Source organism: Cervus canadensis, chromosome 6, assembly GCF_019320065.1.
Source record: "Cervus canadensis isolate Bull #8, Minnesota chromosome 6, ASM1932006v1, whole genome shotgun sequence".
Taxonomy (NCBI): Eukaryota; Metazoa; Chordata; class Mammalia; order Artiodactyla; family Cervidae; genus Cervus; species Cervus canadensis.
Window position 1 is genome coordinate 7,624,824 of NC_057391.1, and position 21,252 is coordinate 7,646,075.

At 44.9% G+C, this 21,252-nt stretch overlaps 1 protein-coding gene across 6 annotated transcripts in view; it reads left to right on the forward strand.

Annotated features, from left to right (window-relative positions):
• PDE8B (phosphodiesterase 8B) overlaps positions 1-21,252 on the forward strand; it is a 328,820-nt gene that overhangs the window by 96,798 nt on the left and 210,770 nt on the right. For 2 of the 6 annotated variants that reach the window (XM_043470713.1, XM_043470714.1), the window contains exon 1: positions 13,642-14,099. The exons of 3 other annotated variants lie outside the window; for them this stretch is intronic. In XM_043470713.1, the coding sequence (XP_043326648.1) occupies positions 13,761-14,099 (339 nt within the window). In that variant the 5' untranslated portion in view covers positions 13,642-13,760. Of the gene's footprint in view, positions 1-12,963; positions 13,108-13,641; positions 14,100-21,252 lie in introns of those variants that run through there. One more of the 6 variants, XM_043470719.1, reaches the window with a different exon arrangement.

Sequence of the window (21,252 nt, forward strand, 5' to 3'; positions counted from 1 at the left end):
CTGTGGCTCAGATCATGAACTCCTTATTGCCAATTTCAGACTTAAATTGAAGAAAGTAGAGAAAACCACTAGACCATTCAGGTATGACCTAAATCAAACCCCTTATGATTATACAGTGGAAGTGACAAATAGATTAAAGGGTTTAGATCTGATAGAGTACCTGAAGAACTATGGATAGAGGTTCATGACATTGTATAGGAGGCAGTGATCAAGACCATCCCCAAGAAAAAGAAATGCAAAAAGGCAAAATGGTTGTCTGAGGAGGCCTTACAAATAGCTGAGAAGAGAAGAGAAGCTAAAGGCATAGGAGAAAACGAAAGATATACCCATTTGAATGCAAAGTTCCAAAGAATAGCAAGGAGAGATAAGAAACCCTTTTTCAGCGATCGGTACAAACAAATAGAGGAAAACAATAGAATGGGAACGACTAGAGATCTCTTCAAGAAAATTAGAGATACCAAGGAATATTTCATGCAAAGATGAGTGCAATAAAAGACAGAAATGTTATGGACCTAACAGAAGCAGAAGATACCAAGAAGTGGTGGCAAGAATACACAGAAGAACTATACAAAAAAGATCTTTATGACCCAGCTAATCACAATGGTGTGATCACTCACCTAAATTCAGACATCCTGGAATGCAAAGTCCAGTGGGCCTTAGGAAGTATCATATGAACAAAGTTCGTGGAGGTGATGGAATTCCAGTTGTGCTTTTTCAAATCCTAAAAGATGATGCTGTAAAAGTGCTGCACTCAATATGCCAGCAAATTTGGAAAACTCAGCAGTGGCCACAGGACTGGAAAAGGTCAGTTTTCATTCCAATCTCAAAGAAAGGCAATGCCAAAGAATGCTCAAACTACTGCACAATTGCACTCATCTCACACGCTAGCAAAGTAATACTCAAAGTTCTCTAAGCCAGGCTTCAACAGTACGTGAGCCGTGAAATTCCAGATGTTCAAGCTGGTTTTAGAAAAGGCAGAAAAACCAGAGATCAAATTGCCAACCTCTGTTGGATCATTGAAAAAGCAAGAAAGTTCCAGAAAAACATCTACTTTTGCTTTATTGACTATGCCAAAGCCTTTGACTGTGTAGATCACAACAAACTGGAAAATTCTTAAAGAGAATAGAATACCAGACCACCTGACCTGCCTCCTGAGAAATCTGTATGCAGGTCAAGAAGCAACAATTAGAACTAGACATGGAACAACAGACTGGTTCCAAATCGGGAAAGGAGTATATCAAGGCTGTCATCCTGCTTATTTAACTTATATGCAGAGTACATCATGAGAAATGCCAGGCTGAATGAAGCACAAGCTGGAATCAAGATTGCTGGAAGAAATATCAATAACCTCAGATATACAGATGACACCACCCTTCTGGCAGAAAGTGAAGAAGAACTAAAGAGCCTCCTGATGAAAGTGAAAGAGGAAAGTAAAAAAGTTGGCTTAAAACTCAACATTCAGAAAACTTCAGATCATGGCATCCGGTCCCATCACTTCCTGGCAAATATATGGGGAAACAATGGAAACAGTGAGAGACTTCATTTTGGGGGGCTGCAAAATCAGTGCAGATGGTGACTTTGCCATGAAATTAAAAGACACTTTCTCCTTGGAAGAAAAGCTATGATCAACTTAGATGGCATATTAAAAAGCAGAGGCATTACCAACAAAGGTCCGCCTAATCAAAGCTATGGTTTTTCCAGTAATCATGTATGGATGTGAGTGTTGGACTATAAAGAAAGCTGAGTGTGATAGAATTGATGCTTTTGAACTGTAGTGTTGGAGAAGACTCTTGAGAGTCCCTTGGACCTCAAGGAGATCAAGTCAGTCAATCCTAAAGGAAATCAGTCCTGAATATTCATTGGAAGGACTGATGCTGAAGCTTAACTGTAGTACTTTGGCCACCTGATGGAAAGAACCGATTCATTGGAAAAGACCCTGACGCTGGGAAAGATTGAAGGCAGGAGGAGAAGGGGACGACAGAGGATGAGATGGTTGGATGGCATCACCGATGCGATGGACATGAATTTGAATAAATTCTAGGAGTTGGTGATGGACACGGAAGCCTGGAATGCTGCAGACCATGGGGTCGCAAAGAATCGGACATGACTGAGCAACTGAACTGAACTGAACTGATAAATTTCTCACGAAACTTTCTGCACTTTCGTGCTTTAAGTGTCATAAATGTATAGATTTTGTGGCTAGGCTCTATCTCTGAGAAAAGTGTTAAGAGAAGGAAAATCTTAAATCCTGGCTTGAATCCTTAATTTAGCAACTATGTTTCTCTTAATATGTCATTTCCATTTCTACAATCTAGGGTTGTTGTTTTTTTTTCTTTTAAAGTTGTTGTTTATGTTGGTGATTCCAAACAATCCTCCACCAGGAAGGATCTGAATCTTATCTTTTAGATCTCAGAAATTCAGTACATATAGTCTAAGCCATATGTATTGGCTAAACATATGTACACACATATATGTATTTGGTTAGATATATATATATAATATACGTATGTATATGTGACTTCTTTGGTAGCTTAATCGGTAAGAATCTGCCTGCAGTGGATGAAACCCAGATTCGATCCCTGAGTTAGGAAGATCCACTGAAGAAGGGAATAGCAACTCACTCCAGTATTCTTGCCTGGAGAATTCCATGGACAGAGGAACCTGGTGGGCTATAGTCCATGCGGTCACAGACTTGAACATGACTGAATGACTAACACACACATACACATATATTTAAATGCTCTGTGGATTTTCATAGCCTTTAAAAGCTTGTGTTCCTGTTTTTTTTTTTGGCTGTGCCACACAGCATGTGGGATCCTAGTTCCCCAATCACGGATCAAGTCCATGTGCCCTGCATTGGAAATGTGGAGTCTTAACCACTGGACTGCCAGGGAAGTCCCAGTAATCTATAAAAGTTTGATGACTCCATACTCAAGAGAAAACAAGAAAACTTAGCCATACTAGTGGGAGTTCAGATTAGTGGTGGACAGAAGATGTTGAAAGCTTTTATATCTGAAAGGAGAAGAGAAGCATAGATACATCATACATAGAGAAATTGTGTACAGAGACAAAACATGTAAAGTATGACACTTACATAGTAAACTACCTCCTAAATAGTGGCCATTGCTATTATTGCTTTTCAGCCAGTGTTTCTGAAAGAAATTTTGCTTTATGTACTTACATTGGATTGACTTCATACAATCTTCCTCTCCTATTCCTTAGGACACTGCTTTCCAGAATTTTATTTATTGTTCCAAAAGTTAGTGAATGTTTGTCTTCCTAGGCTTGAACACTATATATTAAGAAAAAGGAAAATCAAGTATTCTACTGGAAATTTATTTATTTATTTATTTTTTCTACTGGAAATTTATATAGCTCTGCTGGTGTGCATTTAAATGTAACGTTTACTTCTGTAGTCTCCCCTCTGCCACACATGCCACACCACATTCTATGTTCCAGACAGGGTGAAGATTCTTCACAGGTGAGAACCTGTTCTTAGAAGTCCCTGGCTTGGAGGGGAATTGTGAAACTCATAACCTCACAATTCTTATAAATTGCCAGATGATAGCACTTTGTGACATTGTGTTGTATAATGAAGCATTCAGGTTTATGCACAAAAATATTATGCTTCAGAAAATGAAACATCACAGGTTAAGGGTTTAGGGGTTTCTTTTTTTTCTTTTTGGTCATTGCTATTGTTTTGTAATATTGTTATCTTATGTATAGCAGTGGTTTTCAAAGTATGCCCTGGCATCAGTAGCGTCAACATCGTTTGGGAACTAGTTCCAAATAAAGATTCTCAGGCCCTGTGCTCTGTTTTAGGCAGTTTTGATGTCTGACAGCTGCTGGGGCAGAGAACCCTGGAAAGGCTCCTATATCTGACTTAATTTATTATAAGCCATATCATATGAGGTATGAAGAAGTAATCAGTCATGCCCCCAGCTACTGTTGCCTAGGAGATGTTTAATGGTGCAACACGGGAAGTGCCATGCTGCTGAGCAAATGTCAAACTCTGAGAAGAAGGAGACTTCCTGCCAAAAGCCTTCTAGAATACTTCATTTCACAGCCCCAGCAGCCCAAGGGAGAGGATTAAGACATCAGAACCACAGAAGGTGCTAATGCAGGGCCCTCGGGCTGAGCTGCAGCCTTGAGGCACCTTTCACTGGTTAAGAGGGAAAATCCCAGGGCTCAAAATCTGTTCTTGAAGCAGAACTATCAGAAGATCGACTTTAGCAGTCCTGACATGAAGCAAGAAACTCATATCCCTGTGTAGAGCAGACCGTAGGGAAACCCAAGGAAGTCTTGGCAAAGAGACTGTTTCCTTAGCTGCACTGGGAAAGGAAGGTCATGCTTGTGTTAGCATCGAGGACCTAGATACTGACATACAGTCCCTTCTCACTGTGCGTGCCTGCAGAGAGAGAGAGAGCAAACTCTCTGGTGTCTCGCCCCTCCTTATGAGGGTACCAGTCCCATTGGATTAGGGCTCACCCTTATGACCTCATTTAACCTTAATTACCTCCCTAACAGCTCTATCTCCAAACATGGTCACACTGGGGATATGGCTTCAACAGATGGATTTTTGGGAGGTCGGGGTGCGTGGGGCATAATTCAGTCCACAACAGTCCTTATCCTCTCATCCCTGGATTGCTATAACTCCTTACTCATCCTCATTCCCAATTCCCTTCACCAGTCCTTCTTGAATATGCAACCAGATTCATCTCAGTAAATTAGTACCCTTACTGAAAAAAAACCTCAGTGATTCCCAATGACTAGAATTTCGTCAAACTCCTCAGTCTGGCATTTGGTTCCCTGATAGTCCAAGCCCACCTTGACAGCCGAAATAAAGCTCTACTCTTCCCCACATTGCACCCCTTTTGAATAACCTACTTCATTGTTCTTCATGCACTCAGTGTGTGTGCCCACCTCTGGTCCTTTGCTCACATTATTCCCTCTGGAATGGCCTCTTCTCCACTTTTTATTCAACATAGTTTTGGAAGTCCTAGTTACAGCAATCAGAAAAGAAAAATAAAAGGAATCCAGATTGGAAAAGAAGAAGTAAAACTCTCACTGTTTGCAGATGACTTGATACTATACATAGAAAACCCTAACGATACTATCAGAAAATTACTAGAGCTAATCAGTGAATTTAGCAAAGTCACAGGATACAAAATCAATACATAGAAATCACTTCCATTCCTATATACTAACAATGAAAAATCAGAGAAATTAAGGAATCAATCTCACTCACCATTGCAACAAAAAGAATAAAATGTCTAGAAATAAACCTACCTAAGGAGATGGAGAGATATTACATGTTCCTAGATTGGAAGAATCAATATTGTGAAAATGACTATACTACCAAATACAATCTACAGATTCAATGTGATCCCTATCAAATTACCAATGGCATTTTTCCCAGAACTAGAACAAAAAATTTCACATTTAATATGGAAACACAAAAGACCCCAAATAGCCAAAGCAATCTTGAGAAAGAAGAAAGGAGCTGGAGGAATCAACCTTCCTGACTTCAGACTATACTACAAAGCTACAGTCATCACGACAGTATGGTACTGGCACAGAAACAGAAATATAGACCAATGGATCAATAGAAAGCCCAGAAATAAACCCATGCACCTATGGGTACCTTATTTTTGACAAAGGAGGCAAGAATATACAATGGGACAAAGATAGCCTCTTCAATAAGTGGTGCTGGGAAAACTGGACAGCTACATGTAAATGAAATTAGAACATTTCAGCTTATTCAAACACTGCCCTTTCTTCCAAGTGCCACACTCGTCACTGACATCTTCTGCATCACTTCCACCCACAGGGATCTTTCTCTCTGGGCTTGGATTACTTTTCCAAAGCAAGTGTTAACACACATCTCTGGGTACGTGTCTGTATCTCTGATGGAACTGAGAGTGGGTACTGAGTGCTCCTCCTTTGTGTCCCTCTCAGGGCTGGCACAGTGTGTGTGTGGGGGTGCTCAATGTTCTTTTTTAAACAGTATTTATTTATTTTATTTTTGGTCATGCTGGGTCTTTGTTGCTATGCAGACCTTTCTCTAGTTGCAGTGGGCAGGGGCTGCTCTCTGGTTACAGCGCACGGGCTTCTCATTGCGGGGGCTTCTCTTGTTGCCGAGCTCAGGCTCCAGGACGTGCAGGCTTAAATAGTTGCCACACATGTGCCCAGTAGTTGTGGCACACGGGCTGAATTGCCTGGAGACATGTGGAATCTTTCCAGAGCAGGGATCCATGTGTCCCCTGCATTGGGAGGTGGGTTCTTAACCACTGGACCACCAGGGAGGTCCCTCGGTGTTTGTAATATGTGGGTGAGTGGATGGGTAGATGAAAAGAACAATATTCCTTTGGTAAGGTTTTTTGAGAATCATATGTAAATGTCGACTCCTCTGAGCAAACGTCCATAACCTCCCCATCTCTATGACATCAGTGTATTCTGAATCCCTGTGCCAGCTTCACTACGACCAGAGAACTGTACTGTCTGTTTCTCTCTCCAACTCTATAGAACAGACTGTTTCTGTCTGTCCCGCCATGCCGAGTCAGTGTCTGATACATGGTAGCCCCACAGTAAATGAATGAAGGAGTGACTTTAGCGTCACAGGGTGTAATGGAATCTTTTGGAGTGTGGGAAAGTGTGTGTACCAGTAGAGGAGGTCCTGTTTACAAACCTGACCCCAACTTTCCTTTAAAAATAACCCATGAAGCCTTGAGAAAATGTCACACTAACTTAGAAACAAACTAATTTGCTTTATATATTGTATATCTTAAATCAAGTAGGAGTGAATTAATAATTTGTAACCTGACTTAGAATACCCAAAAAACTCGAAGTGCTATAGAAAAGTTTTCTTGAAGCCATGCAGTCTGCTATTTTTTTTTTAGAAAGCCAGTGTTTTATCATTTGGCAAACACTTATTTTGCATGACAATGAATTTGTTTTCTAAATCTGGACTTTCACATGGGGAGTTTCCTTAAAGGTGGTAGGACCCACATTGACTTCCACTCCATATAGGAGAAGTTTCAGGGTTTTCCATTTTCTGTCTTTCTTCCCCTTCCAATCTTAGCATCCCCACCTTATAAGACACTAAATTGTCTCATCTACTCACTGTCTTCTAGATCCACCAAGGTGAATTCTGCCCCTGTGTCTGTCTTTGCTCACGCTATTCCCCTTGCTTGAAAAGTCCTCTGGTTGAGGTCCAACTGACATGTCTCCTTCTCTAGCAAGCCTTCCCCGGCTGTCATAACCACTGAGGAGAGTCGCCAGTACCACTCATTTTTGCTCTTCCGCTTTGATGTCAACTCATGTTTTATGCTCTGTCAGTTCCTGTGTGTAAGTCCCATCTCCCTGATTGTTCTAGAAGCTCCTTTGACCGTACCTTTTATGCTTGATTTTACTCCTGTGAGATGTACTTACCAGATTTTTGGAAATGAGTGTTTCACCTTTCATAATCTACCTATTTGAATGCAGGAGAACTCTGAAAATGAGTAGAAAGAAGATTCTGGAGGCCCCTTTCCAGGCCCGATCCAGCCCTTCCCTGTGGTGTTCTTGTTAATAGGAACGTCAGATCACTTTCGATAACAGGGATTCAGAGCCCAGTGCTCAGTGGATTCCATGTTGGATGATGTTAACCTAAAAAAGTCAAAAGGGCTGAATCCCTTCTCACATTTCCTTTTATATATTCTACAACCGGCTTGGGAAAACTATCCTGTGGGCCAAGTCTCCCAAATTTCATTTGGTCTGTGGTGAGAGGTCCAAGAAGTGATATATTCACAGTTGAACATACAACTTAAAACTTATTTTTACTCCCTTAAAAGAGCTGTGAAGCCACTTGGCAGGAATATTTCACCATGAGAATCGTGCTCATGTCTTTTTTGACTCTCACTTTCTGGTAGGCTCTGTGCCTTTGCGTCTCTGTGCCTCTGCTTTGCAAGTAGTTCCTTTGTAAATCAGAAAGAAATTTGTTTAAAAAAAAACAGAAATTAATTTGTCTCCATCTATGTCTGATTCTTTTCGTTCTTTAATATTTTCCATCTTCTGCCTTCTGTCTGAAAGAAAAAAAAATCACTAGAAGTCTGTGAAGGAAAATATACTTAGCTAAAATATTTTTGGGGAGAGACTTGAGAAACATTTCATTCATTCATTTACATTATTTTTGTATTCAGTGAAATAGTTTTTTCAAAAAAAGAAATCTTCCGTGTTCCAGCTTCTTATCTATATCACTTTACATTCACTTATGAACCTCAACAAATAGACATTCATTTTCCATAGTTGTGATCCATCTACATATATATATATAAATATTTAGCCCATACCCATATAAATAGTGGTTTTGTGACTGCTAGGATAGTTTGTTGAGCTATTCCTTAAGTGTTTGATATTTAGATTATCTCCATTTTTATTATCATAAACAGTGTTGCTACAAAGATTGTGAATAAACTATGTTATTCTTTCAACTTTTCTGATGTATAATGCCAAAAGGAGGATTATGAGGTCAAACCATTTACTGACTTTAAAAATAAAAAACACAGAACATAACCCTCTACTCAAGAAAAAACCCAACCCCCTTCCATTCTGAGGTATATCAGTTAAGAGAAGAGAAAAACAGAAAAGGAAGAAATGAGAAAAAATCATTCATTCATTCAACAAATAATTCAACAGGCACTGCACCAGGCACTAGGTAGTTCATCCATCAGTGAATAAGAAACCAAAAAAATCTCTGCTCGCTCTAGTAGAGCTCCAGTCTAGTGGGAGAAGAGAGACAATAAATATAATAAGGGCGCTAATTACAGAATCAGTTGAAAAGTGATAACTGCTATGAAAAGAGGAGAAATAGACCAGGCGGAGTGGAATCAGGAGTGATGGGGGGACATGGAGGGGTGATTCTAAATGAGTTGTTGAGAAGACAGCATTTGAGCAGAGATTTAAGGAAAGTGAGGAAGTTAGTCCTGTTCTTTTGGATGAAGAGCATAATAGGAAGGGGTCCTGGCTGATACTGTGAGTTCTCTTGGGCAAACAGCAGGGAGGTCATTGTGGCTGGGGCAGAGAGACTGAGCAGGCACAGGAAAGCAGGGCAGGGGCCACAGCAGATGGGATACTGCAGGCTCTTGTAAGGATGTCAGTTGTTTTTCTCTAATTATTTGGCTGCGTTGAGTCGTCACTGCCACATGCTGCTCTCTCCAGTTGTGGTAGCTGGGGGATACACTCTAGTTGTTACACATGGGCTGCTCATTGCAGCTGCTTCTCTTGGTGCAGAGAACCAGCTCTGGAGCACGGGCTTAGTACTTGTGGCGCATGGGCTGGGATCTTTCTGGACCAGGCATTGAACCCATATCCCTTGCACTGGCGGTGGATTCTTAACCAGTGGACCACCAGGGCAGTCCCAGGACTTCAGTTCTTACTCCAGTCCCCAAAGAAGGCTGTGGAAAGGCTACACTGGACTCACTTTCTTTGAAAGGGCAAATGCTGGACTTGCCCTTGACCCCTGACTCCAGGTCTCTGGGGTGGGATCTGGAAGCTGTTGTGTTTCTGACAGAGTCCTCAGGGTGATTCTGATGTGCAGGGAGGTTGAAGACCACTCCTTCAGCTCAAAGATGCCACTGTTCTAAATTAAAAACAATTTAATAAAAGAAAGTAGAGATTTCACTGCATTCCCAAAGGTTGGTGATTTAGAGATGCTGGAGATGATGTAGGAAATGGAGGCCCCGAGGTTAAGTGACTTGCCTGAGGTTACACAGCTGCAAGAGGCAGTTCTGCTTCCAGGTCTGCCCTTCTCTCTCTGAGATCAAGGAACCTTCCACTGTGCCTGGCTACCTAATAAACTGTGTCATTTCACTTATCAGGTGGTTAGATTTCCAATAATCTCCGCCATTAAGAATATAGTTTGAATTCAGAGCTCCATAAGGTTGATTGGTTGATTAAATGTTTGATTATCTAAAGATTAATCCAAAACTGCTATTGTTTTAACCTTTATGAAGAGTCACTCAAAATGTATCAATCACATTCTTTTCTCCTTTAGAGGAATTCTAGGAGAGTTATACCAATCTTGACTGGTAAGGGGCCTTAATTGTTCAGAGTCTTGCAGTGCTTCTGGGTCATAATTCTGAAACCAGCTGTATTTGGTACGAGTATAAAACATAAAAGCCGACCTTGTATGTAACGTTCAGCTGACCTTGGACATTTCTGAGTTTTTGAAGAAATTTCTGACTTGGTTTGCTTTTTGATTTCTTTCTTGGACATTGGCTGTAGCTAAACTTTTAAACTTAATTCAATTTTTTAAATAATGTTGGCTTTTCTGGCCTTATTCTGTAACTTGAGCCTGAATTTTATCTGCAGTGTCTGAACTTGTAGACTTTGCTGTGATCCTGGAATGCGTTGAAATTGTGACATGGGAATTGGTCCAGAAATCACTTACAGGAGCAAGAACTCGGGCCTGAGCTTAGCTGGGGAACGATTTCAGCTAAAGCATTTCTCCTCCACTCGCACATTTCTGCATGTTTCAGTGACCAGATTTGTGCCAGCGATAGGGGGAGGTTACACATTCCCACTGAGAACACTTGATGGAGATTATCGGGATACTTTATTTTTTTCCTTTCACTAAGCCAGAATTGGCAGCGGAAGCTGGGTCTGAGATTGTGTTTAAAACTATTGGCTGTTCTGGGAATGGAAGGAGGAATTTATACCTAGTGCATTTCCCCATTCCCTCTTCTGTTCGTGCAGGAGATTCACAGTTAGTGAAAGGCATGGGGCTTCATGTGAAATGGTCAGTTAAGGTACTGAAGCAGCTCAGTCCTGTTCAGTAGCCACCTTGAGGTTATTTACTCTCTCAAAACTTAATCTTTTTCCTTCTATTTTTTCTTCTTCTTTTTTTTTTCCTAAATTTTCTTCTGGGTGACTTGTCCCTTCATGACTCAGCTCCTCATGTTCTCCACCAGAAGATTGGTTGTAACTTCTGTTTTATCATAGCCTTCTTCCTTTCAAAGCCTCAGTGAGTGGCTGGCCCATTTCTCTTCTCTGGGAGGTTTCATCATAGTAACCGCATTCCTGGAGAAAACTGAAAACGGAGGCACGGGGCATGAGAATTAGCATGACTCAAAGTGTCCAAAAAGATTGACCTTGATTGGTAGCTCCATGAAGGATGATGACTGAAATGGGTGTATGTAAGAGAATCAAAAAGAAGCTTTAGGAGCGGTTATCTCTTGACTTAACATTGCGTCCGGGACTGCTATGGAGACTAGGGCTTGTGTAACTGAACTTTGATGATGTTTTCCCAGATTCTGAATGGTCCCTTGGAAGTAGAACAGTTGGCAGCCATCAGGCTTAGACCTATTTCCAATGAATGACTGCCCCTGCATCTCAGTGGTGACCGTTTAATGTGGTACTCTCTTATAGTCATGGACAGGGGCAAGGAAGCCTGGAAGGGCACCGTGGTGGAAGCGGTGTGCCAGGAGAGGGGGACTTATTCCTCCCGCCCGGGGAGTGCGGGCAGCAGGCAGCCCTCTGCTCAGCTGTCAGTCTCACCAGGGAATTGCCTCAGCGGAAGAGTCCCCTGGCCCAGGGCCACCAGGTGGTCTACAAGTGACGGCTCACCTATGTGAGGGTATAAAGGTGTGTCCTCCTCGGCCCAGTTCAGGACAACTGAAGCATCACCCAGCTTCAGAATCTTCCCTGAGGGGTGCCTGTGGCTTTCAGCGAGGCTGCATCCTAGCTCAGTTTCTCCCTCTGCTCAACCTCCACCTCCCTTCCCTACTTCCTTTTCTCCCTCCTTTCCTTCCAGATGTTGATTCCAAGCGTATGCGCTCATCAGCCTTGGCGCCTGCAGAATATCAATTCAGAATCTGCTTTGGGAGGAACCCCACCTGCACAGGAGTTTTATGAGCAATTTGCCTGTCCATTAGAAGATGTAGCACAGACTTTTTTTCATGTAATCAAAAAAATTTTTTTAGAGACCGAGAGTTGAGAAGAGAAACAAAAGACTTAGATGAGGTCAGTTAAACTAAGTTAGGTTAGTTCTTTCTCCTCTCTATATCTGAATTTGAGATGTGGGGTGACACCTTGCTTCTCTGTGAAGGTTAGAAGCTGTCATTTGAAGTCTTGACCCAGTCATCCCCAAATTTGATGTGATAGGGAGAGAAAGAGAGGGAAGGACCAAAGAGATTATTTCAAGCTGGATTCTTCTTTGTGCTTTGCATTAGGACTCTATGTTCTTGCTTTTGCATTTGACCTTATACACTGAGTCCTTTCTTGGACCATCCATTTCTCCTCTGTGATGCTGTGGCAGCAGACTGGAATTACTCAAAGAACAACCGAATAAATGGGCAGTGGTGCTTGGCAGCTCCAACCCAGACTGCACATCCGGGAGGATAAGCAGCCTTCTTCTGAAGGTATTCTTGCTCCCCTCCAAGAAAGTTGTGCATGCCTCACTGAGGGGACTGCCCAGCCTGGTGTGAGGCAAAGCAGTGGGCAATCGGGGGGTGGGGGTGGGGGACTGGATGAAGGAGAAGCCACTGTGAAAATGTAGTGACACCCAAGGAAGAGGTGAAAACTTTGGAGGAGGAAGCCCAGAACCACGCGAACAGCTTTTACTGTTCTTTCTTTGGGTCTTAGAGGAATTTGTGCATTCAAGGGCTTGGTCCTCCACCTGGTCTCTGGTCCCTTGGCGTGACCTCGGATGATGAGTGGACATCATCTGTCTGCTCTACCCTTTTGAAGACTGGGTCGCCATCCAACTCAGCCTTCGGGGTACATGGGGAAGCGGGGCACTACAGAGGTAGGAAGCCTCTCAATGATCTGAGTCAACTGGGAGGAGCAAGTTAGATGGGTGGGCGCGGGCTGGAGGGTCCCTACGGGGCGTCATGATGTTTGGCTCAGGGATGTTGCAATGTGTTCCTGAAAGGCCAGAGGCTTCTTGGGGGTGCTCCCCAGGCTACACTACCCTTCGGGGCCGGCCCGGGGTTTGTGCCGCGAGGGGAAGAGAGGCTAGGGCGCTGGAGGTGTGGCCCCCGGGACGGGTTCAGGAGGAACGAGGCCTCTGGACAGCGGAGGGAGTGGAGGGCACCGGGGCGTGGTGACCGCCGCTCCCTGGGGCCCGGGGTAGGCGGGGCGTGGGGGTGCCGAGCCCGGCGGCGAGCGCGCTGTGTCCAGCCCGCGAGAGTGCGGGGAGAGGCGGGCGGGGCCGAGGGGCGCAGCAGCGCCCCATCGGCAGCTACTGCGAAGCGGGGGCGCCGCGGAGAAAGGCGGGCGGGCGGGAGGGAAGGAGGGAGGGACGGAGGGAGGGAGACACGCGGAGTGAAAGTAGGGAACGAGGTGCGGGCGGTGCTGGGGCCCCGGGGCCGCGGGAGCCCGGCGAGGTCGAGCTGGGCGGCGGCGCGGGTCGAGCGGAGCCGAGGGCGGAGGGGCGGGCGGAGGCGTGGGGAGCGCGTTTGGGGCGCCGCGGCGGAGAGGGTGGCGGCCGCCGGTGCGCGCGGGGCGCTGTGTGTGCGCGCTCGCCCGCTCGAGGAGGAAGATGGCCCAGAAGGGAAAGTTGGGGTGACGCGCGCAGCTCCGGCAGGCTCGGCGGGGTGCCCCGCGGTGAGCCCGACGGAGCGGCGGCCAGACCGGCCGGGGGGCGCACGGTCGGGGCGCCGCCGCCGCCGCCGCCGCCGCCGCCGCCGAGGCGCCCGCCCCCTCACTGCAGGTGGCCGCCGCGGCGCCGGGGCCCGGCGGCCGGGGGCGCGGGCGGGCGCGCGGGGGAGCCCGGCCGAGGGATGGGCTGCGCCCCCAGCATCCACGTCTCGCAGAGCGGCGTGATCTACTGCCGGGACTCGGACGAGTCCAACTCGCCCCGCCAGACCACCGGCGTGTCGCAGGGCCCCGCGGCCCCCCTGCACGGCCTCTTCGTCCAGACCGACGCCGCCGACGCCATCCCCCAGAGCCGCGCGTCCGGGCCCCCAGGCGCCGCCCGCGCCCGCAGGGCCCGCGGGGAGCTGGGCAGCGGCAGCAGCGCGGGCTCCGCGGGCCCCGCGGCGACCACCTGCAGGGGCCGGAGGCGCCACTGCTGCAGCAGCGCGGAGGCCGAGACCCAGACCAGCTACACCAGCGTCAAGGTAAACGCCGGGCGCCGCGCGCTGCCGGGGGCGGGGGCCGCCCGCCGCGTCCCGCGGGCAGGGGGCTCCGGCGGAGTTTAGTGACCTGGTTGGTTTGGGGAGATGGTCACTAAGGAGGAGTTTACTTTTCATTTGGGAGGGGAGTGATGAGGGCCCCGGAAATGGGCGCGTTAAAGACCCCTGGAGGGGTCCTGAGAGCCGATTTTGCGGGGGGGGGGGGCGGGTGGAGAAGGGAAGCAGGTGGGCTGGCCTGGTTCTCACTGAGAAGGAGAGGGCTGGACTGGGTCAGCTCTGGAGGAGGGGTGGGCATCGTTGGGAGCGTTCGGAAACGAGTTCCCTGAATGAAATCCGAGCTCCGGGCTGGATGTGCGTGGCTGGGAGGTGAACGGTGCAGACTCGGTGCCACCGTACTACAGTGCCCCCGTGTTCAGATTTTCACCTGGAGACGCCGGCCGGGTTGCATGCAGTCTCAGCCACAGGGGCCGAGTGTGGGGATCTGTGAATGGAGGAGAGGGTTTCCGTTCTCTGGAGGGATGGAGGAAGGGAATGGAGGAGGAGGACCTGAGTGGAACCTGTTGTTTACGACTTCTTTGGGTTGGCTGCGTGTCTGGAACATAATTGAAAGAAGCTGGCAGGGAGTTTGGAGGGTCGGCTGCGCTGCCGTGAGGGGAACTGATTTCCAATGCAAGTGCCGCTGCCTGAGGGTGAAGATTCATTCTGCACATTCATCTTATCTTTCAGGAGAGTGAAATTTTGAGCCACTGGAAAACATTAAGTGATTAAAGCAGTCACTACATATTTCTTAGTGGCAGAAGAAAAATGATGATTTTTTTAACAGTGCCCTCCTGTGTGTTCTCAAAATACTATTAAGTCCAAGAGGTTTTTCTTTGTGTAAATCTGGCCACTGGGCCTTTTATTCTTACAGCAGAAGGATGGTGGCATATCCTACAGTACAGAGGGAGGGAACTGTGTCTCTCTGACTGTTAATGTAAGAGAATCAACAGCTTTTTACACGGTCAGTAGATTACCAGGAATCGTGTCGCTGATCAAAGGCACCATTATATCTTTACTACTTGAAAAGTTATTCAACGATTGGCCTAGTGTGAGGAGGCTCCTAGTCTTCATTGGATAAAGTCAGCTCTCAGTGGATGGATGAAGACAAGGATGACGTGTGCTGACTTCCATGACATGGAAGAGCAAATGCTTCTTATCGTGAGCTTGCTCTAACAGCATCTGATTTTGTAACATGAAGCTTACCTGATATTTATGTATAAGTTAGAGAGTTTCTCTGGTAATAATCGTGTGATAGAGTATGATAATATAATCATCATTATAATACAAACACTATTTATTGAGCACCTACTATGTACCAGGTAGAAGTTTTCTAGCTTTTGAATGTTAACTGTTTACTGATAGAATATCCAAGAACTAAAGACCCGGATGCATGACAGTTCTAGCTACTAATTGAACATTTGTTATAAGGGAGCATGCTGAACACTAACTTTGTTTTTTTTTCCCCCACACTGGTTCACATAAAGTTATCATTAGAAGTAATTTTAGGGGATGAAAATGTTTTATTTGGTGAAGTAATTAAATTGGAATGTTGCCAATAATGACTGTCCTTTTGCCTTCTTGTTGAAAAGGAAATTTGATGACATGAGGTGGTAGTTCAGAATGATGACAACTTATGAACTCTAGATAGTCTTTTTTCGTTTGCTTAAGAGAATTTCTTGCCTTTCAGAGTAGCAAGAATCCCAATTTAGTACCTGGCAACTTCAGTCATTCCTTGTTTGTTCAGTAAAAGAAAGAATAATGAATGAACTCATTCTCTATGTTTTAGTACTTCTCTTAAGAGGCTACTTAGAGACCAAATGAAATAAAAACTGGAGGGGAAATAAGTCCCAATTATTAGCAGTTAGTATGAACTTGTATAAATATCATTGTTACTTGGCTGAAGTGTTAAAAGGCTTGACCTGGATAGGAATTTAACTTACTTTGCTTTGTCAACCAGATTTCCAAACAAGAGCTTATTTCATTCCAACCCATTGCTGCAGATGTTGGACAAAACTGCTGGTTCAGTTTATTCAACACTAATTTGCGTGTGTAGAACTCAGAAACTACAGATTTGATATTACATGTGAGACCAAAATGATTATTTATACAAATCACATAGAATTACCGTCACAGAATTGGTTTAACATATTTAACACTATCCTTTTAGGATGTGTGACTCGGTGTTATAGTATCTTTTTCAATTTTTACCTGTTCCATGTTCTTTTTTCAGTTTTTACCTGTTCCATGTTCTTTCGTAGATGAGGTAATTTTATAAAGACATTACTTTCATTTCTTTTTAGAAGAATTCTTCCACCTTAGGAGTTTGAGACAATTGCTAGTCATGCCCCCCCACCACCACCACACTCACTCCTCCCTTTTCCAAAATGCTCAGGTGGAAAAGTAAAGTGTCCTTTGGTCTTATTTACAGTGGTGGTAGGGTTGTAACAGTTGTGTTGTTTTTTTTTTAATTTGCTCTTTGTACATCAATTATAAACCATATCTTCACTATCTCCTTGGTCTCTGGTATTCCCCAGAGTGCAGAAATGCATGCTTGATCTCTTTCTTTTCTAGCAAGAATTCATCTCATTAGGCTTTTAGAATGATGAAGCATTATGATGTCAAACATGATGTCGACAGGAACCTTCCTGAATACCTAATTTACAAAAAATGATGAGCATTAATAATTCATGTGCACTACAGTGATATCATGTGGGTTTCCAATTCTGGTAAGAAGTTAGGTTTGTCTTCCAATTGCTGTAAAAAATGCAGCTTCCTAGCAATTTGTCTCCCTATTGTTTGCCTTTTTAAAAATCGTGCTCCAACAGGAGAATCCTGCAGAATGCTCACTGCTGAGACTGTGCCAGTTTTGCAGTTCTTGTTCAGAAATCCTCAGAGGAGATGGTGGAACCTCTCCCTGGGAAGATCTGGGGATTCTTACAAGTTTCCTTTTTCTCATCCCAGCTGTTGTGCCTGGGGAGGATCCAGGATTAGGCAGCCAGTTGTAGAAGAGAGTCTTGATTGACAATCCAGTCAACTTGCAGTCATCTCTTGTGAGGTAAACTATTTTGTGGATCAGACACGGGAGGTTCTTGGTTTCCAAGTGATTTTGTTCTAGTAGGCAGCCTTGCCAATTCCCGCGTCGCCTTCCATTCATTGTGCTCAGTCATTCATTCAGTCAGTGTTTGTACCAGGTTCTGCTGTTCTGTGGATTCAGGGAATATACATGGAGCCTGGTAAGCAAAACCTAATGAGGATGGTCAGCCTATTGCAAAAGGATGTGCCGAAGCCAGTGATCCATTACTTCTGTATTATCTGTGTTCCATGGCTTTCCCAATCAGTGAGGATAATCCCAAGTTGACTATCTCTAAAGGGAAAATAGATAATTTTCTGACCTTGTGGTAAATAATGAGTGAGATTTTATTTACACCTCCTTTAAATGGAGGGATAGAGCTATTTTGGAAAAAAAAAAAAGATTTTTATTAAGTCAGTAGTCTCAAGTTTTAGTATACATCAGAATCACCTGGAAGGCTTGTTGAACTACTGACTGTTGGGTTCTACTCCCAGAGTTTCTGATTTAGGAGCTCCTGGGTGGGGCCCAAGAGTTTGGATTTCTAACAAGCTTCTAGGAGACGCTAATTTTGCTGATCTAGGGACCACAATTTGGGAACCACTCTTTAAATGGATTAAATTGTCTGTGGGTCAGAAATTGAATTAGGTGTGGCCACCTCCAGCATAGTATATGGTTCCACACTGTGTGTATTCGGAGTGCTAGTCACCGCCCTGCCTTTATCTTGGTGGTGGTTGAGTCGCTAAGTTGTGTCTGACTCTTGCGACTCCATGGACTGTAGCCTGCCAGATTCCTCTGTCCATGGAATTTCCCAGGCAAGAATACTGGAGTGGGTTGCCATTTCCTTCTCCAGGGGATTTTCTAGACCTAGGGATCGAACCCCCATCTCCTGCATTGCAGGCAGATTCTTTACCAGTGAGCCAACAGGGAAGCTGCCCTGCCTTCATCTTAGTTTACTTTTGTGATATGGGCCATCTGTCACCTCTGCCCGTGAAGTCAGGCTCTGAGCCTCCAGATGTGGCTGGGAAGTCCATGAGTGGAGAGAGGGCTGGGCCGTGTGTAGCCCACTCTGGCTCCCGAGGTGCAGACTCCCCTAGGGTCCCCTGGGGTGTGTGGGTCCTGGTGTCTGGCTTTGCCATCTCAGTCCCTCACATGCCTCTGCTCTGCTGGTGCTGCATCCCGCACAGTGGGAAATTGCAAGGCAAGGGAGCAACTTAAAATGGGCTGACGTCGCTCTTGGAGTTCTTGCTATTCCTTTTCACCGTGCTGTGTGTGTTTAGTTTTAGTAAATCCCTAATTTATTTTCTGCCGTAGCTCATTTCATCACAATTTAGTGCCCCCTCCCTTTGTTTCAACACATGAACTATAGTCATTGAGCAGATTTTCCTGGTTTTCACTGCTTTCCTCAGTAGTTACACTCATTTCTAAGATCTATCAGATATAAACTAGTCCCTGCTCTTTTTACAATGGCATCGTTTCTCCTGTTAGAACTGGGTGGCTGCATAGATCAGAGAGCATGCCTTCTTTTCAATATAAGTACAGTATTAATACTTCTAATAGGAAGCAAAAACAGCCCTTATTTCAGGCAGTATTTATTCAGAATATTTGGTAGCTGTGTTTCCTTGGTTGCGTGTGTGTGTGCACACGCTCGCGCTCAATCATGTCCAACTCTTTGCAGCCAGACTTCTCTGTCCGTGGAATTCTCCAGGCAGGAATACTGAAGTGGGTTGTCCTTTCCTCCTCCAGGGAATCTTCCCGAGCCAGGGATGGAACCAGCATCTCTTGGGTTGGCAGGAGGATTCTTTTACCACTGAGTTTCCTGGGAAGCCCTGTTTCCTGGTTAATTCATCATGAAAAAGTTTAATGCCTTTTCTATACTTAAGTTTTCATATCTACAAAATAAAAACAATATATGATCTACTTGTAAAGACTTTGTGACTTAAAAAGAGTAAACTTGAAAGCACTTTGTAGAATGTTTTTAAGGGTGGAGTCCTACCATTAATGCTGCTGCTGAGGCCGATGATGATGAAGACAGTGAGGACAGTCCATGGGTCCTTCTGTAACATCTTTTCCATGAAGTTTTATGTAATATTGAAATAGCTTATTTGATAAACTTAGCTAAGTAGATTTAATAAGGAAAAAGGAGATATATCCCTGAAAAAAAAAAAAAAGACCTGTCAGGTAATTCTCCCTTTGGACTTTGGTAAATTTGTCCTCAAATCAGAAAGTAAGAGAGCAAACTACTCCTTTTCAGAGGTGATGCTTTTCTACTGACTCCCACCCTGGTGGACATAAGGCAGGACGTGGGCCGAAGCAGAGCAGGACGTGCTGGTGAGGGCTGGGCAGCTCCCGTGGACCAGGTTATGGTGGGTGAAGGCCAGGAATCAGAATGGAAGGGAAGCGGGAAGGACTCCTGTAGCCCCAGGGGAAGAGAGAGTTTAGGGTCTGGGAAACCAGCAGGGTTGGGGAAGGAGCAGCTAAGTACTGCAGAGCCGAGTGGGCAAGTAAAATCTAAAATCCAGGAGCTCAGAAAGCTAACAGGCTGTTGAACTGGGTTGAGACTTCTGGTTGGGGAAAAAAGGGAGATGCTGGTGACCAGTCAAAGGGCTGTAAGTAGACCCTGCACCTAAGTGAGGCAAGACCAACCAACCAGTCCTTCCTCAGACCTGGGCAGATGGTGTCTGGACAGGAAACAGATTGTGTATCCACAAAAGTTTAAGGAAGTAATGTAACAAAGGGACTGTTACAGATGCGTTGGCAAAATGAAAGGAAATTAGCAAATGATGACGATGAAGCTCCCTAAGACTAGAGAAGGAGGGCACTGTTACCACGGAGAAGAAGGGCAGAAGGGAGCGGTTACGGGGACCTGAGAAGCCAAGCCTGTAGGATAGGGCAGCCCCCAAAGCTGTGTGCTTACGGGAAAGTGCAGTGATTGGAGGCCTGTGGCTGGGCAGGGGGACCTCCGGGAATAAATGCCTGTAAATACCCCTGTGCTGCTGTCCTCCCTTTCATTGATCTCCGGCTTGGTACCATCTTTGTCCAAACACATTTGGAAACCAGAGGGTGAGGAAGTCCATTGATCGAGGTTTTCCAGAACAAGGGAGAATATATCCTGACCATATCCCAGAAGGCCTTCTGTAGCCAGTTCTAAAAGATGTCCAACGTCATTGGAGATACCCTGGGAAGCTCAAATTGAGATGGGTAATTTTGATAATTGTTTAAAATAATGGCATTTTTAAATGGTCACTTAGTGTATTGTTTATTTCTCTTGTTGGGTGATTAATGATATTAAAGTATATCCACTGATCTTGTGTGCAGACTTCTAAGATACTGCTGAAAACATCTCTTCATCTTCAGTTCACTCTCCTCCCTGACTCTGCTTAGACATTCTCTTAGCCAGCTGGGAGGTGTGGGGAGGGCTGCTCTAACAAAATACCATAAACAGAGTGGCTTAAACAACAGACATTTCTGTTTTATTTATTTTGATAGCACTTTGTGGCTCGTGGGATCTTAGTTCCCCAACCAGGAATCGTACCTGGGTCCACATCAGTGAAATAAACAGCAGACATTTCTTTCTCCCTATTCTGGAGGCTGGGAAGGCCATGGTCAAGGTGCTTTGTGAGAGCGCTTTGCCTGGCTTCCAAATCTCCTTGTGTCCTCACATGGCTGAGAGCAAGCAAACAGTGGTCTCTCTTCTTTCTCTTAGAAGGATGCTAATCCTGTCATGGGGATCCCACCCTCATGACATCATCTAAACCTAATTACCTCCAAATATCATCAGAGGTAGGGCTGCAACATAGGAATTGTGGGGGTGGAGTGGGATTCAGATCTTCCCGCCTTAACAGGCATGTTTCTGTCATTTCCTCTGTTCCTTGTCCACTGACCCCTCTCCCCACAATCTCAGGGTGCAGAGGTTGCGGGTGGGGGTGAATGCACTCTAAGAAGTTGCCTAAGTAAAAACCAACCTTAGCCAAATTTATTCTATTTTTACTCAGTCTATACTTTATTGCTCTCTATACCTTCTTTCCACAG